This window comes from Scyliorhinus torazame, chromosome 15, assembly GCF_047496885.1.
Source record: "Scyliorhinus torazame isolate Kashiwa2021f chromosome 15, sScyTor2.1, whole genome shotgun sequence".
Lineage (NCBI taxonomy): Eukaryota > Metazoa > Chordata > Chondrichthyes > Carcharhiniformes > Scyliorhinidae > Scyliorhinus > Scyliorhinus torazame.
Genome location: NC_092721.1, coordinates 6,969,979 through 6,987,040, shown reverse-complemented (window position 1 = coordinate 6,987,040; position 17,062 = coordinate 6,969,979). Strand labels below are relative to the sequence as shown.

The 17,062-nt window shown below is 48.1% G+C and overlaps 1 protein-coding gene and 1 pseudogene across 2 annotated transcripts in view; both read left to right on the top strand.

Moving 5' to 3' along the window:
• Positions 1-17,062, top strand: part of rasa3 (RAS p21 protein activator 3) — a 270,301-nt gene that overhangs the window by 113,926 nt on the left and 139,313 nt on the right. For both annotated transcript variants that reach the window (XM_072476016.1, XM_072476017.1), the window contains exon 3: positions 10,986-11,089. In XM_072476016.1, coding sequence (XP_072332117.1) covers positions 10,986-11,089 — 104 coding nt within the window. The remainder of the gene's footprint in view (positions 1-10,985; positions 11,090-17,062) is intronic.
• On the top strand, positions 8,316-9,996 carry LOC140391423 (uncharacterized; annotated as a pseudogene).

Below are 17,062 nucleotides of genomic sequence, written 5' to 3'. Positions count from 1 at the left end.
CATTAAAAAAATCACACATTGTGAGAAGGTTTTGAAAAACTCTGAAACGGCGATTGCTTCCAGCAGTGAGTCTCCTTGAATCAGTTGCAGTCCGTGGATTCATGCCGGCCCTTGCAATGAATACCAATTAATTGGTGTCATGTGACATCAAATTAATGCCTGATGCTGCAGTGGACAAAGCTTCAATCTAACATCCAGCCATGGGAGAAATCTTTCCTAAATATGTTAAAGTCTTCACAGCTTCTCTCACAACATCTAACACTTGAGCATTCGTTCTGCAACTTGTGTGACCAATCTGAACAGGACTGGGAGAATTTGTGCTTTTGAATGCAAATGTTTAAGGGGATATTTCAGAATACACAGAATAGATACATTCCAACCAGTAAGAAAAAGCCCGAGCGATGGACCCACCATCCGTGGTTAACTGGAAAGGTTAAAGATAATATCAAACTTAATGATGAAATGTATAATTGTGCAAAGACAGCTGGCAGATCCGAAGATTTGGACAAAATATAAGGAACAGCAAAGGATGAATAAAAGATTGATAAGGAGGGTACAATTAGAGTATGAGCGAAAGCTTGCGAGAATATAAAAATAGATAATAGACAGAATTCTCCCAAAAGATTTCTATGGGCGTGGTTCTCTGGCCACGGCCGCCCAGTGACCGGTGAATCCCGCTCCAGGTCAGTGTACCTTTCCATTGCCACGTCTCGCCTGCAGCGATCTTATGATGGGCGGGGCAGAATAATCCAGCCCTAAGTGTGTCTCCGGTAGGAAATCGCACTTCACCATACTGAGAAATCTTTTTTGGAGCGGGGGTGATTGCTGATGTGGGGCCTGAAAAAGTCAGGAAGGTCATCGGATCCTCAGAGATCATCCTTTAGAAAGGGCGCCTTGAGCTCAGAACAATACAGCTCCCCCACAATCACCGGCACAGCCCCTCTGCCCCCAATTGCCATAAGGCTCCCCCACCCCCTCCAAGTGAGCAACACCCCGCTATGGGTTTGGCAAAGGGCACCCCTTCTCTTCAGTGCCCCTCTTCAGGCCCCCTCCTTATGCCCCCCCCTCAATCACCCTCTTCAGGCCCCAACCCTTGGCAGTGCCAACCTGGTAGTGCCATGGCACTGTCCAGCCATCTCCCTGACCACACGGGGGCTACAAAGGTCTCCTGGCGTGGTCATCATGTCTATCCAGAGAATTCAACAGTGGCTGTGAGAAGGTCCTCATTGAAGAACCTCCGCACTTCAATATCTGAGTGGTGCCAGCTGTTACGATGTTGGAACAGTTCCTCCAGTGCAGCCTGCTGTTCAGGCGCAGAGGTTGAAAAAAATCCAGTCAGCTAAAAAAAAAAGTCAGACAGAGCAGCTGGTCTTTCTAGGAATGACTTCAGAATAAGGAAAAAGACTCTTCAACGAAAATTGCAGTTTGAAACAACACCTGCTGAAAAGAAGAAGCATTTCAGAGTTAGTGGATCGTGAAGAGCTATAAAAACAAACAAAGCACGCTCACTTTTGAAATAGCCTGGACCTGTCAATCAAGAGGCTTGTTAACAGTAATAGACCCTGAAATTGAATGTGAACAAAACTTTTAGGCTTCTCAGCAAGCCCAGCGGCTTGAAAAGGTTAAAGGGGAATTAAATCGACTGTGAAAAAAGCACCTCAGAGGTTTCCAAAACATCAGAGGGAAGACTTTTACCGTCATCTGACAGATCCTTAACATATTTTTTTTAAATTTAGAGCACCCAATTTTTTTTTCCAATGAAGTGACAATTAAGCGTGGCCAATCCACCTACCCTGCACATCTTTGGGCTGTGGGGGTGAAACCCATGCAGACACGGGGAGAATGTGCAAACTCCACACGGACAATGATCCAGGGCCGGGATCAAACCTGGGTCCTCAGCCCCGTGAAGCAGCAGTGCTAACCACTGTGCCACCATGCCACCCACAGTCTGACTTCTTGTCGATGCCATTGTGAAGTTGGCTATTTGCATAATTACGCATCAAATGCAGAAACATTCACTGAACAACCTAAAGGGGCACCTGGGAATGATTCAGTGTTTAAAGGATCAAACATAGACGGTTTATACTTTGAAGTTCTCTGAACTGCGATTACTACCTTGTAGCTATTCCCAGCTGTTGACCCTGTAAACCACAAGTGTTTCCGTGAGTGAGAATTTCACAATTGTTATCATCTTGTTTGCAGCGATACTTGCAGTGTTATCATATCGTTGACACAGTTCACTCCAGAGGTCTGTTTCGCTACGTTATTTTTGTATCTTGCTGAAAAGACAGGCATGTTCCGGAAAGTTTTCATTTTGCACTCACAGGACAAACATAAGAATATCAAATTTCAAACAATCACAGCAATTTATTCTGCAGGAGAAAGAGTGTTGATTGGTTGGCAAGTTGATTTTGATTGGCTGAGGTGTTGCCATGGAGAAAGCAACTTGTGAACCAGTCTGCACGTTTTCCTCCTGGAGTGTAAATAGTTGTGAGAGTTTAAAAGGTGGCATTCTTGTGTTTGTCCCGATGAGTGCACGGTTAACTACTTGGACAACACGTCTCTCTTTTCAGCCACATACAAGTCCTGTACTATCAAGCTCAAAGGGCTGAATGGCCTCCTCCTGCTTCTATTTTCTGAGCGGCTGTTTATGTTTTTTTATTTGTCCTATGTGTGGGAGAGACTGGAAAGGCTGGCATTTGATGCAACTTGAGTGGCGTGATCAGGGCAATTGGTGTGAGACTGGAGTCACGTGTAGGATCAGCCTGGTCCAGGCCTTATTGTCACTGGTGAACCTGCAGGGCTTTTATGCCAATCCAGAAACTTAATGGTCACTTTCACTGACACCAGTTGTCAGGAAGCAGGGGTCGTTTATAAGTAATCTATGTTTGCATAATTGGATATTTAAAAATAAGGTAGAGATTGAAGTTTAGTTTTGTGACTCTGTGTATTAACGGGTAACATTCTAGTTAAAATCATGTTAAACAAAGGTATCTATGTATTTAAAAAAAAAAATTTAGAGTACCCAATTCATTTTTTCCAATTATGGGGCAATTTAGCGTGGCCAATCCACCTAGCCTGCACATCTTTGGGTTGTGGGGGCGACACCCACGCAAACACGGGGAGAATGTGCAAACTCCACACCGACAGTGACCCAGAGCCGGGATCGAACCCAGGACCTCGGCGCCGTGCGAACCCACTGCACCACCGTGCTGCCCCATGGCGTCTGTATGTATGGGGTTTTGGGTTTCATTTTAAACTGTGTCTGTGTTGTGATTAGAGCAAACAAGTTTGAAGAAAGACTGAGCTGTTGCTTAGAAAACAGGGATCACCTGCAAATTAGAAAGACCTTTCGAGTTTAGTTGTAACCTAGACCCGGGAGCAGCCGGACAGCACAAGGGAGCCGCAAAAAGAAGACTTTCCAAAACACCAAAAAAATGTCCAGGAGCTGAACACAGTCCTGTACGGGAGAATGCAAGTAGAAGGCAGAGAAAGTGCCCTGAGTTAAATAGACAATTTCAAGAGCCAGATTTAAAATGGGGAACCAGAGATCTGAGACACATCAAAAGTTTGGTGAGGTCTTACTACAGCCTGTGAAGCAGGAGTGTTCTATTGGCAAGGCTGGGTACCTGAGAGATTGTGTAGAAGCCTGAATGCATGTAGCAGTTCAAGGCAAGGGATACTGAAAGGAGAGTTGAAAATCCTGGAAGTGGACCCTTGCTGAAATCAGCTGAGAGAAAATGATGTTTAGAAGAAGATTCTAAGGCAGGTCTTTTCCAGAGTAGACCTAGAAACACATTGTGGAAGGAGGATCTAGTGAGACCCATTGGATCATAAAGTAATAATCATCTGGGGATATGTAAGGGCCTTTCTTGTTGATTCCCATTGTTCCCCTTTCTTTATTTTTGCTGTTATCATTTTGATCTATGGATGCTTAATGGACATATATCTTTAAGTCGAGCAGGAGAAGTGAGGAATTCAAAAATTACAAATTCGAACATTGTGCTAGCTTCTTCAGCAGAACTCAGACTTTTTGTCACCCGGGACATTGGTGGGACTCGGTTCGACTGGTTGGCTGGTTTCCAATGAATTGGCCTAAAGGCCACATTCTGCCCGGTAACAGACGGTGATTCAATCCTGTCCATGTGGGATGATTCTTCGGACAATCAAGGAAAGACAGTCAGCTCCTGGACACTTAGAGGAAACGAGCTGTCTTTCTCTCTCTCACTCTTGTTTTCTACAGAGAAGCTGTTTAGCTGCTGTATTTCTGAAACTGCAGAGACCTGAATGAATCTACAGTGAAATCCTCAAACTGAAAGCCTAAAGTGAAGGACGGTGCCATAAGACAACCATCTGAAACAAAGACTCTTATCCTTTAACTTTCATTATTATTTTACACCCCTCTTTTCCCCTCTGTGTTTGTTTGTATGTCATGCATATGTGTGTGTGTGTGTGTGTGTGTGTTTATGTAGAGGGTTGGGGCAAGTTAACGGTGGGTAGGAATTAGATAATAGTTAACCTGTTGTATCTGCTGCATATTTAATCATTGTTCTTGTTATTGATAAACTTAATTGTGTTTAAATTTACAAACCTGGTGACTGGAATAATTGGGCAGCCATGGGCCAAAGACCTCAGATGTTTTCTAAGAAGCATTTATTCATTTAAATGGTGTTGGATAGGATAGGAAGTGGGAGAATGAAAGGAAGGCAGGTAGCCAAGGCAAGGAATGGATAGCTGGGAATGCTCCGTGATCCCCTCCGCAGACCAGGAAGAACATAAGAACTAGGAGCAGGAGTAGGCCATCTGGCCCCTCGAGCCTGCTGCACCATTCAATGAGATCATGGCTGATCTTTTGTGGACTCAGCTCCACTTTCCGGCCCGAACACCATAACCCTTAATCCCTTTATTCTTCAAAAAACTATCTACCTTTATCTTAAAAACATTTAATGAAGGAGCCTCTACTGCTTCACTGGGCACAAAGAATTCCATAGATTCACAACCCTTTGGGTGAAGAAGTTCCTCCTAAACTCAGTCCTAAATCTACTTCCCCTTATTTTGAGGCTATGCCCCCTAGTTCTGCTTTCACCCGCCAGTGGAAACAACCTGCCCGCATCTATCCTATCTATTCCCTTCATAATCTTATATGTTTCTATAAGATCCCCCCCTCATCCTTCTAAATTCCAACGAGTACAGTCCCAGTCTACTCAACCTCTCCTCGTAATCCAACCCCTTCAGCTCTGGGATTAACCTAGTGAATCTCCTCTGCACACCCTCCAGTGCCAGTACGTCCTTTCTCAAGTAAGGAGACCAAAACTGAACACAATACTCCAGGTGTGGCCTCACTAACACCTTATACAATTGCAGCATAACCTCCCTAGTCTTAAACTCCATCCCTCTAGCAATGAAGGACAAAATTCCATTTGCCTTCTTAATCACCTGTTGCACCTGAAAACCAACTTTCCGCGACTCATGCACTAGCACACCCAGGTCTCTCTGCACAGCAGCATGTTTTAATATTTTATCATTTAAATAATAATCCTTTTTGCTGTTATTCCTACCAAAATGGATAACCTCACATTTGTCAACATTGTATTCCATCTGCCAGACCCTAGCCCATTCACTTAGCCTATCCAAATCCCTCTGCAGACTTCCAGTATCCTCTGCACTTTTTGCTTTACCACTTATCTTAGTGTCGTCTGCAAACTTGGACACATTGCCCTTGGCCCCCAACTCCAAATCATCTATGTGAATTGTGAACAATTGTGGGCCCAACACTGATCCCTGAGGGACACCACTAGCTACTGATTGCCAACCAGAGAAACACCCATTAATCCCCACTCTTTGCTTTCTGTTAATTAACCAATCCTCTATCCATGCTACTACTTTCCCCTTAATGCCATGCATCTCAAAAAATTCCACTAAATTAGTTAGGCACGACCTGCCCTTTATGAACCCATGCTGCGTCTATCCAATGGGACAATTTCCATCCAGATGCCTCGCTATTTCTTCCTTGATGATAGATTCCAGCATCTTCCCTACTACCGAAGTTAAGCTCACTGGCCTATAATTACCCACTTTCTGCCTACCTCCTTTTTTAAACAGTGGTGTCACGTTTGCTAATTTCCAATCCGCCGGGACCACCCCAGAGTCTAGTGAATTTTGGTAAATTATTACTAGTGCATTTGCAATTTCCCTAGCCATCTCTTTTAGCACTCTGGGATGCATTCCATCAGGGCCAGGAGACTTGTCTACCTTTAGCCCCATTAGCTTGCCCACCACTACCTCCTTGGTGATATCAATCCTCTCAAGGTCCTCACCTGTCATAGCCTCATTTCCATCAGTCACTGGCATGTTATTTGTGTCTTCCACTGTGAAGACCGACCCTAAAAACCTGTTCAGTTCCTCAGCCATTTCCTCATCTCCCATTATTAAATCTCCCTTCTCATCCTCTAAAGGACCAATATTTGCCTTAGCCACTCTTTTTTGTTTCATGTATTTGTAGAAACTTTTACTATCTGTTTTTATATTCTGAGCAAGTTTACTCTCATAATCTATTTTACTCTTCTTTATAGCTTTTTTAGTAGCTTTCTGTTGCCCCCTAAAGATTTCCCAGTCCTCTAGTCTCCCACTGATCTTTGCTACTTTGTATGTTTGTATGAAGGAAGGAACTGAGGGTGAAGATGAGGCTCCAGGCCAAGGTGTTACCATCGCAATAAGGTGGGACACATTGGTTCAGCATGTTGGAAGTTGTGAGGAACGCCCGTGGGACTTGGAGTTTTCTCTCGCTCTTTTGTTCCCCTTTTTCCTCTTTTTAAAAAATAAATTTAGAGTACCCAATTCTTTTTTTCCAATTGAGGGGCAATTTAGTGTGGCCAATCCCCCTACCCTGCACATCTTTTTGGCTTGTCGGGGTGGGACCCACACAGACATGGGGAGAATGTGCAAACTCCACACGGACACTGACCCTGGGCCGGGATCGAACCCTGGTCCTTGGCGCCATGAGGCAGCAGTGCTAACCACTGCGCCACCCCTTTGTTGGGGTTCATAAGGAGGATTCTGAAAAGGGAACAAAAGTGGAGAATGCTACAGGGCTGACTGTAGTTCTATCTGGACTTAGAAGACCTGAGGTAAACACTACTGTGGGAGCAGGTGTGATGAATGAGGAAGATGATAGATATACAGGGTTTGTGTCTAAGGGGAAGAATACCCCATTTTTGCCAACTGAGGTACTCAAACCCATTACTATTCTAAGGGGCACAGGTGCTACTCAAGCTCTCTTAAAGGATTTGGTTTTCCCTCCAGAGAGTTCAATGAAAGCTAAGGTATTAGTGAAGGGGATAGGCGAAGATTACATCCCAGTTCCATTGTACAAAGTACAATTGGAGTGAGTGCTGCCGCCTCTCTCCTTCACCGTGCCCTCTCGGATCGAATCGACGGCGGACACCGAGGCTGCAGGTACCGGGAGCGGGGCGAGACGGGGCCGAGAGAGCGAGGCCCCAGGCGAGACAGAGAGCGGGGCCGGGGGGCTGAGGAATTGGAGGCAGGCCCGCGGGAGGGAGCGGGCCCGGGAAAGGTGGCCTTGGCCCAGGGTGGGTCCCGCCGGCCTCCCGGGGAAAGTCTGGCTCAGCCCGGGGCCCAAAGAGAAAACCCCCACATCATCCCCATTATATAGAGAGATAAACCCCACACCATCCCCATTATATAGAGAGAAAACCCCCACACCATCACCATTATACAGATAGAGATAAACCCCACACCATCCCCATTATATAGAGAGATAAACCCCACACCATCCCCATTATATAGAGAGAAAACCCCCACACCATCCCCATTATATAGAGAGATAAACCCCACACCATCCCCATTATATAGAGAGAAAACCCCCACACCATCCCCATTATATAGAGAGATAAACCCCACGCCATCCCCATTATATAGAGAGATAAACCCCACACCATCCCCATTATATAGAGAGATAAACCCCACGCCATCCCCATTATATAGAGAGATAAACCCCACACCATCCCCATTATATAGAGAGATAAACCCCACACCATCCCCATTATATAGAGAGATAAACCCCACACCATCCCCATTATATAGAGAGATAAACCCCACACCATCCCCATTATATAGAGAGATAAACCCCACACCATCCCCATTATATAGAGAGAGATAAACCCCACACCATCCCCATTAAAAAAAAAGTACAATTGGAGTGTGATTTAGTGTCTGGTCCAGTACTTGTCGGAGTGGTTAAGGAGTTACCAGTGGAAGGAGTAGACTTACTTTTGGTGAATGATTTGGCTTCACCCATGACTACCGAGAGTCCGAGGGAAGTACTGCGGATAGCACATGTGATACAAATGGCAGGCCAGGTGGGAATTAAGAAAACTCATTGGGTAGTAAATGACTCAAGGAAAGAAATGTTGAAAGACATTGATCCCATATTAAATGAGAATGGTAGTGAATCTGATTCTGCTAATACTGATGAAAGCATCTCTATGAGAATGATTCGTCTCACAAGTTTGTCAAAGAGAAAACAGACTCTGGGAGTCCAAGTCTAATAGTAATAACAGTGATGCAGATTCAGACGAGAGTTCTGAATCTGATTTGGATTCTGATTACGAAGAAATGATGAATAACTGTTACCAAATAGACTCGTCACTAACTGATCTTGAATAGATGGCAAGAAATTCTTCTGAAGCTGAGGAAGAAGACAGCAAATCGGAAGAAGAAAGTGAATTGGACTTTCTTAAAAGTAACTTATTACGCCTTTTGCAGTAAAACCATTGCCATCCACTTTAAGTACAAATGTTTCCCAGAGCAGGTCTGTCTTGAAGGAAAATATACATAATGGCATGGCATCAGCTATTCAGGGTGAGAACAGCAATGACTGTGAAGTGACACCAAACAAACAGCTGATTAACCCATCTCCCTTTAAAGGCCCACAGTGCCTCTTCAAGGTAAAGGAAGCACGTAGCGAAGGAGATGAAAGAATTAGTGATCAATTTATTTTGAAAGTGAAGAACCATACAGTGATTTTACAACCACATTTGCTACCAAAGAAAGTTCATGGAACCAATGATGTGTTATCCTCTGATTTTGATAATGATGTGAAAAGTAGTTGCAGGCCATCACCATTTAAAGGAACAATGTCTCTTCATTTCAACAATTCCACCATGAACACCCCTAGCTATAGGCTTCACCTTGTTGTATCTAAAAGTCAAGAAGAAAGGTTGAAAGCGAGAAAGCACAAATTGTGTAAGTCTGTCTTACTAAATGGAGGTAAAAGCCGCAAATTAAAGAACGGTGCCGATACAGCCAACCAACTTTGCCACGGTTGGACCCCCAGGTTTACCTGTTGCTGAAAGTAACAATGTGAAGGAAAAGAGAGAATGTAAAGCTGGAGGGGTTGAAAAGTGTTTATTGATTAAAAATGAACCCGATATTCCCCTCAGCAATGACCATGCTGCAGTTTGGCTGCAGAAGATCCCTGGAATTTGGATAAACATTTATTGGACAATCAGAAAAGACTGTCTGCATTACACGAGAGACAGAAATGCAGCAGAAACTCATTCCGGGGCCCTCTCCAATTTGGACAGTCAGAAACCTGAAAAAAGGAAACACGTTGTCTTTGATTTTGACGAAGAGAGTGGAGACAAGGCACTGCTTGAAGATATAAGAGGGAGTTTTAAAACCAAAGATGAAAACCTATCAGCAGAGGAAGAACAGAGAGAAGATATAATAAAGATACTGAAAGAATATAGACAGATTTGTAGGGGAACCCCAGGGTGCACTCCGTTAACTCGTCATCATGTAGACATAGGAAACTCTGAACCAATAATGCTAAACCCGTATCAGCTGAATCCACGAACAGTGGCTCAGTTAGAGGTAGAGATCCAATATATGTTGGAAAATGATTCGATTGAGCCCAGTAGGAATAATTTGAGTTCGCTGGTAATATTAGTGCCTAAGCTGGATGGAACCACATGATTCTGCATAGATTACCGGAAAATAAATGCCAACACTAAAACAATTTCATATCTAATTCCAAGATTGGAGGACTGCATTGACTAGGCAGTGCCTCCACCCTGTGTAAGATCGTTCCATTGAAAGGACATTGGCAGGTCCAGTTAACACCCAGAACGAGGGAGCTATCTGATTTTGTAATGCCCCCAAGGTTCTTTCAATGCAGGGTAATGGACTCAAAAATGCACCAGCAATATTCCATCATTTATGTCCCAAATAGTGGCTGGACTGCCTGACTGTGGTCTACTTGGACGATGTGGTAGTGCACAGCGACACTGGAAAGAATATATGGAGCAATTGGAGGAGCTATTCCCACAACTGAAACTGACCATGCACTAGCCCAGGAAGGATCGTAACATAATTCGGGGCTCATCCAGGAACTCCACAGAAGTGAAAATGGGATGCCACTGGATTTCAGAGTGGAGTGTGTCTGACCACAGTTGGCCTTTTGGCTTGCAGGGACTGTGTATTTACGAAGAACATTATAGCATAAGATACATTTTGTGACCTACATTACGCATAAAATCTGGAGACATTTATGAAGGTACAGGTGGGGTGAAGGAGTATTTTATTATAGTGGAACTTTTCATGTTTAATAAATGTTTTACATGTGGTCAAAAGCTAATTGACAGTCCTGTGACTCTATACATCCACGATATCGAAGAAAAGGTGTGTTCCGGTCTTTTGAGTCAGCGTTCCATTCCGGGACCTTCCCGTCCAGTCGTAACATGAGCCAGGCTCGTACCTCAGCTTTTTTGTTATTTTAAAACTGAATCCAAACTCACAACGGTGTGAGATTTGTGTTCACCCTCTCCGGATTAGTCCAGTGTCATAACCAGGCCACCACTGAAACCTGTAATCTTTTAGACTGAATAAAAACAAAAGATTTAATAACAGAGTGGAAAAAAACAGCTGAAAGCAAATAAACTCACCAAGACCGTCTCTCATTTCAGCCCGTTTTATGGTGAAGACTTCTATTGTGAAATTCCGAGAACATTCCGCTACCTAGCATTTTATATTTTCGACAGAGACGTCTTTCGGAGGGATTCAATTATTGGTAAGTGGAAGCTTTTCTGATCAGATATTTCACTTTCACATTGACCCTATGCTGTTGGCTGTTTGAGGAGGCTGACGGGTGACTTGATCGCGCTGTACAAAATGATGAGGGGCCGAGATAGAGCAGACAGGAAATACCAGCTTCCCGTGGTGGAGAGGTCAATTACCGGGGGGGCTGTCACCAAGGCTATGGACTGGGTGCTGGAATGTGGGAAGATAATGGCAGCAAGTTTCTTATCAGCCTGCACAGCACGATGGGCTGAATGTCCTCTTTCTGTGCCATACTTTTTCAGTGGTTTTGTTGTTTTACTTGAGAAATATACAATGGCCAGAATACTCCATTTGGGAGATAGTATTGCCGCTGAGACTGAATAGCATGCAGTTCGCTGGGGTAAGCGAGTCAGGACAGGGAAATGAACCAACATTCTGCTGGTGCAAATTCAGAGCAATCCCATGGCAGGCGGTGTAACCACTGGGGCCAGAGTTAGTGCTCAAGAGCCTGACAGCGGGAGTTGTTTTTATTCGCCCACGTACCACACACTCGCCACAGCCACCAAGACGGCTCACAGAAGACCTGCCCCACAGGGTGGGACTCCGAGGTGGACCCCCTGCCAGTCTCACCGGGAGGAGGCAGCTGGTGATCCTGAGGGTGGGGGTCACTGTGAGGCCTCTGCCCTGAGAGGGGCAGAGAACCAGGGAGGGTTCCAAGGGCCACGGTGCCGGTGTCTCTGGTTGGGGGGGAGCTCTGCTGATTCCCTGCTTCCTCTGCAATGGGGCAGCGCTTCTGAGGAGCGGCAACACCTGGTGGGCCCCTGATTGCGCTTGGCCACGCCCATCCCCTTGACAGCTGGGGTCTGAGGGTGTCCAGAGGGGCGGCCTGGGGGGCTCCCAGATGACCAGAGGCTCTCTGAGCGTTTACAGGACACAGGCAGCACCCAGCAGTGTGAGCAGCGCCCAGCAGTGTGAGCAGCACCCAGCAGTGTGAGCAGCGCCCAGCAGTGTGAGCAGCGCCCAGCAGTGTGAGCAGCGCCCAGCAGTGTGAGCACCCAGCAGTGTGAGCACCCAGCAGTGTGAGCAGCGCCCAGCAGTGTGAGCAGCGCCCAGCAGTGTGAGCACCCAGCAGTGTGAGCACCCAGCAGTGTGAGCAGCACCCAGCAGTGTGAGCAGCGCCCAGCAGTGTGAGCAGCACCCAGCAGTGTGAGCAGCACCCAGCAGTGTGAGCAGCGCCCAGCAGTGTGAGCAGCGCCCAGCAGTGTGAGCACCCAGCAGTGTGAGCACCCAGCAGTGTGAGCAGCACCCAGCAGTGTGAGCAGCGCCCAGCAGTGTGAGCAGCACCCAGCAGTGTGAGCAGCGCCCAGCAGTGTGAGCACCCAGCTGTGTGAGCGCCCAGCAGTGTGAGCAGCACCCAGCAGTGTGAGCAGCACCCAGCAGTGTGAGCACCCAGCAGTGTGAGCAGCACCCAGCAGTGTGAGCAGCACCCAGCAGTGTGAGCAGCGCCCAGCAGTGTGAGCACCCAGCAGTGTGAGCACCCAGCAGTGTGAGCACCCAGCAGTGTGAGCAGCACCCAGCAGTGTGAGCAGCACCCAGCAGTGTGAGCAGCGCCCAGCAGTGTGAGCAGCACCCAGCAGTGTGAGCAGCACCCAGCAGTGTGAGCAGCGCCCAGCAGTGTGAGCAGCGCCCAGCAGTGTGAGCAGCACCCAGCAGTGTGAGAAGCACCCAGCAGTGTGAGCAGCACCCAGCAGTGTGAGCAGCACCCAGCAGTGTGAGCAGCGCCCAGCAGTGTGAGCAGCACCCAGCAGTGTGAGCAGCACCCAGCAGTGTGAGCAGCGCCCAGCAGTGTGAGCAGCGCCCAGCAGTGTGAGCAGCACCCAGCAGTGTGAGCAGCACCCAGCAGTGTGAGCAGCAACCAGCAGCGTGAGCAGCACCCAGCAGTGTGAGCACCCAGCACTGACCTTCTGACAGTGCGGCACTCCCTCAGTACTGACCCTCTGACAGTGCAGCACTCCCTCAGTACTGACCCTCTGACAGTGCGGCACTCCCTCAGCGCTGACCCTCTGACAGTGCAGCACTCCCTCAGTACTGACCCTCTGACAGTGCAGCGCTCCCTCAGTACTGACCCTCTGACAGCGCGGCACTACCTCAGTACTGACCCTCTGACAGTGCAGCACCCCCTCAGTACTGACCCTCTGACAGTGCAGCACTCCCTCAGTACTGACCCTCTGACAGTGCAGCACTCCCTCAATACTGACTCTGACAGTGCAGCACTCCCTCAGTACTGACCCTCTGACAGTGCAGCACTCCCTCAGTACTGACCCTCTGACAGTGCGGCACTCCTTCAGTACTGACCCTCTGACAGTGCAGCACTCCCTCAATACTGACTCTCTGACAGCGCAGCACTCCCTCAGTACTGACCCGCTGACAGCGCAGCACTCCCTCAGTACTGACCCTCTGACAGGACAGCAGTGCTGTGTAAATTGCAGATAATTGTTTTTTGTATCTGAGGTAGCTCACGGATTAAAGCAGTGAAGTAGGGATTTCTGATTAGAAGTAAAGTGGTTGTTGTACAGGGGAACTGATCTTACCCCGGGCTGACCCAGCCCGACGTGGAGTGAGTTACACTGTTATGGTTGTGCTGACTTTGTTATGTCTCAGGCTCTGAAGTTGTGACGAGGAATTGAATATTCTGCATTCCAAACAAAATGACCGAGTTTTGTCCTATTTTTCAAAGGAGCCAGTCCTCCTCTTTCCGAAATGTTTTTCATTCATTTTACTTTTGTTATTTTAGCTGGTGGTTCATTTCAGTCCGTGTCAGTTTGCTTTCACGTACCTTTAGCGAGTGACTTTGTCTCTGCGCAGCCCGACTGTGACACGCAGTCTAGCAACTCTCAAATTTAAAATGCTCATTCTTGTGTTCAATTCTCACTCTTCCCCACCTCAGCAACTTCCCCCATCCTCACAACGTCTGCGATCTCCACCCTCCTCCAACATCTGGCCTCCTGCCCGTCCCGATTTCCACTGCTCCCCCTTTCACAGCCATGTCTTCAGCTGCCTGCAAGTGAAGCTCTGGAATTTTCTCTCCCCCTCCCCCTTCTCCCTCTCTCCCCTTTCCCCCTCTCCTCTCCCTTCCCCTCTCCCCCACTATCCTTTCCCCCACTCCTCTCCCCCTTCCCCTTCTCCTCTCCTCCTCTCCCCTCCCCCTCTCCCCCACTCCTCTCCCCCTCTCCCTTCCCCTTCTCCTCTCCCCTCCCCCTCTCCCCCACTCCCCTTTCCCCCTCTCCTCTCCCCCTCCCCTTCTTGCCGTCCTCTCTCCCTCTCTTCCCTTCTCCTCTCCTCCTCTCTCCTCACCTTCTCCCGCACTCTCCTTTCCCCCTCTCCTCTCCCCCTTTCCCCTCCCCCTCTCGCCATCCTCTCTCCCCTTCTCCCCCTCTCCCTCGCTCCCCTTCTCCTCTCCCCCTCTCTCCCGCCCTTTCCCACTATCTTCTCTCCCTCTCTTCCCTTCGCCTCCTCTCCCCCTCTCCTCATCTTCCCTCTCCTCCCTTCCCCATCTCCTCATCCCTCCTCTCCCCCTCTCCTCCTCTCTTCCCCCTCCCCCTCTCCTCCTTGTTGGTGTTTTAAAAATCTCCCTGTGTAGCCCAGCACCCGTCCAGTTATCTCATGTGACTCAGTGACAGGTTTTATCTGGTAACGTTCCTGTTGTGTCTCGGGACATTTCACAATGTTCAAGTTGCTATGTAATTAATGTGATTGTTGGGATTGCTGATTATAAAGCTTTAGCTGTCACACCAATGTCCATCCACTTCAGCTTCAATCCAGATCGGTTTCCAATCGTGCTTTCGCTGCCTGCCACATCGAGTTCAGGAGCTGATGAGGGAGTGGAGAATCTGGAATCATTCTCCCCAGCGTAGAGAAGGTTAAGGGGGAGATTTTAACAGGGCGTTCAAAATCAAGACGGGTTTTAAAAAATATTTTCCAATTAAGGAGCAATTTATCGTGGCCAATCCAGCTGCCCTGCACATGTTTGGGTTTGTGGGGGTGAGACCCACGCCGACACGGGAGAATGTGCAAACTCCACACGGACAGTGACCTGGGGCGGGGATCGGCGCTGTGAGGCAGCAGTGCTAACCACCACCACTGTGTCGCCCAGCAGATTCAGGAATAACCTGGGCGACGTCAGTGAGTGAACTGAAGAGCTCTTTCAAAGAGCCAGCATCAGCGCGATGGACCGAGTGGCCTCCACCTGTGCTGTGCGCTGACTTGATTCGCCCCTGACAACAAGCAGCCCTGTGAAGTAGGTTTCTTAAATAGAGGCTCTGTTAGAAGTGAAGCTTGGCCTTTTATTTGCAATGCATGTGGCTGACCAGATGTTCCCGCTGGGTCTGGGAAATGTCTGAAAATGCATTTAAAGCACAGCTGGATCAGATAGATCTTAAAATGGAATTCCTGCCCTTTCAGGTGTGTTCGTGCTGGTCCTTTTTGGCAGTTAGCAGGGGTGGGAAACCCCTGGGTAAAACATTTACTCCAATATCTCACCGACTGATATGAGGGGCGAGGGACGGCCTAATGTGGGAACACAGGGGGTGGCACGTGGCACAGTGGTTAGCACTGGGACTGCGGTGCTGAGGACCCGGGTTCGAATCCCGGCTCTGGGTCACTGTCCGTGTGGAGTTTGCACATTCTCCCCGTGTCTGCGTGGGTTTCACCCCCACAACCCAAAGATGTGCAGGGTAGGTGGATTGGCCGCGCTAAATTGCCTCTTGATTGGTAAAAAATAATTGGGTACTCTAAATTTATGGGAAAAAAAGAAAAAAATAATGTGGGAACACAGCACCATTGGCCAAATGGTGCAACATGGTTTAAACCAACTTGTGCCAGCTTTGCGGTGCTCACACCTGCCCCCCTCACTGGACTCAGTGTTTCTGGCAAGTCTCACGCCTGAGCCCCTCGCTGGATGCATCTCCCTGAGTGTTTCTGGCAAGTCTCCATTCATTCCGCCTCAGGATTACCAACCCTCTGGGATTGCCCTGGAATCCCACAGGAATGAAATTCTAACTTCCTGGATACTGCTGCGGGGAAAACCTCAGACTAAACACGACAGCTCTATTGTTCAAATCGTGTGATTTGTTTTCACGCATATTTAAGTGTCAGGTTGGCGGGCCAGCCTGAAAGAAGCCAATCTGGGTCGCTCTCTGGCTCTCTAACCGCTGTGAGAGACCTTGTCGCTTAAAGTAAATTCTGGGGGCAGCACGGTGACACAGTGGTTAGCACTGCTGCCACGCGGCGCCGAGGACCCAGGTTCGACCCCGGCTCTGGGTCACTGTCCGTGTGGAGTTTGCACATTCTCCCCGTGTCTGCGTGGGTATCGCCCCCACAACCCACAGATGTGCAGGGTAGGTGGATTGGCCACACTAAATTGCGCCTTAATTGGAAAAAATGAATTGGGTACTCTAAATTTATTTTTAAAAATAAAGCAAATTGCGCTCAAAATGTGCAGACTCTGACTCCCACAAACAACCAGGGAATAAATAGCTAGTTATTTGTTGTTGTGATATTGGTTGGGGGTAAATGCAGCACTCCCTGAGCACTGCCCCTCAATACTGCACCTCTGACAGTGCAGCACCCCCTGAGCACTGTCCCTCAATACTGCACCTACAACAATGCAGCACCCCCTGAGCACTGCCCCTCGATACTGCACCTCTGACAATGCAGCACCCCCTGAGCACTGGCCCTCGATACTGCACCTCTGACAATGCAGCACCCCCTGAGCACTGGCCCTCGATACTGCACCTCTGACAGTGCAGCACCCCCTGAGCACTGTCCCTCAATACTGCACCTACAACAATGCAGCACTCCCTGAGCACTGCCCATTGATACTGCACCTCCAACAATGCAGCACACCCTGAGCACTGGCCCTCAATACTGCACCTACAACAATGCAGCACCCCTTGAGCACTGGCCCTCAATACTGCACCTACAA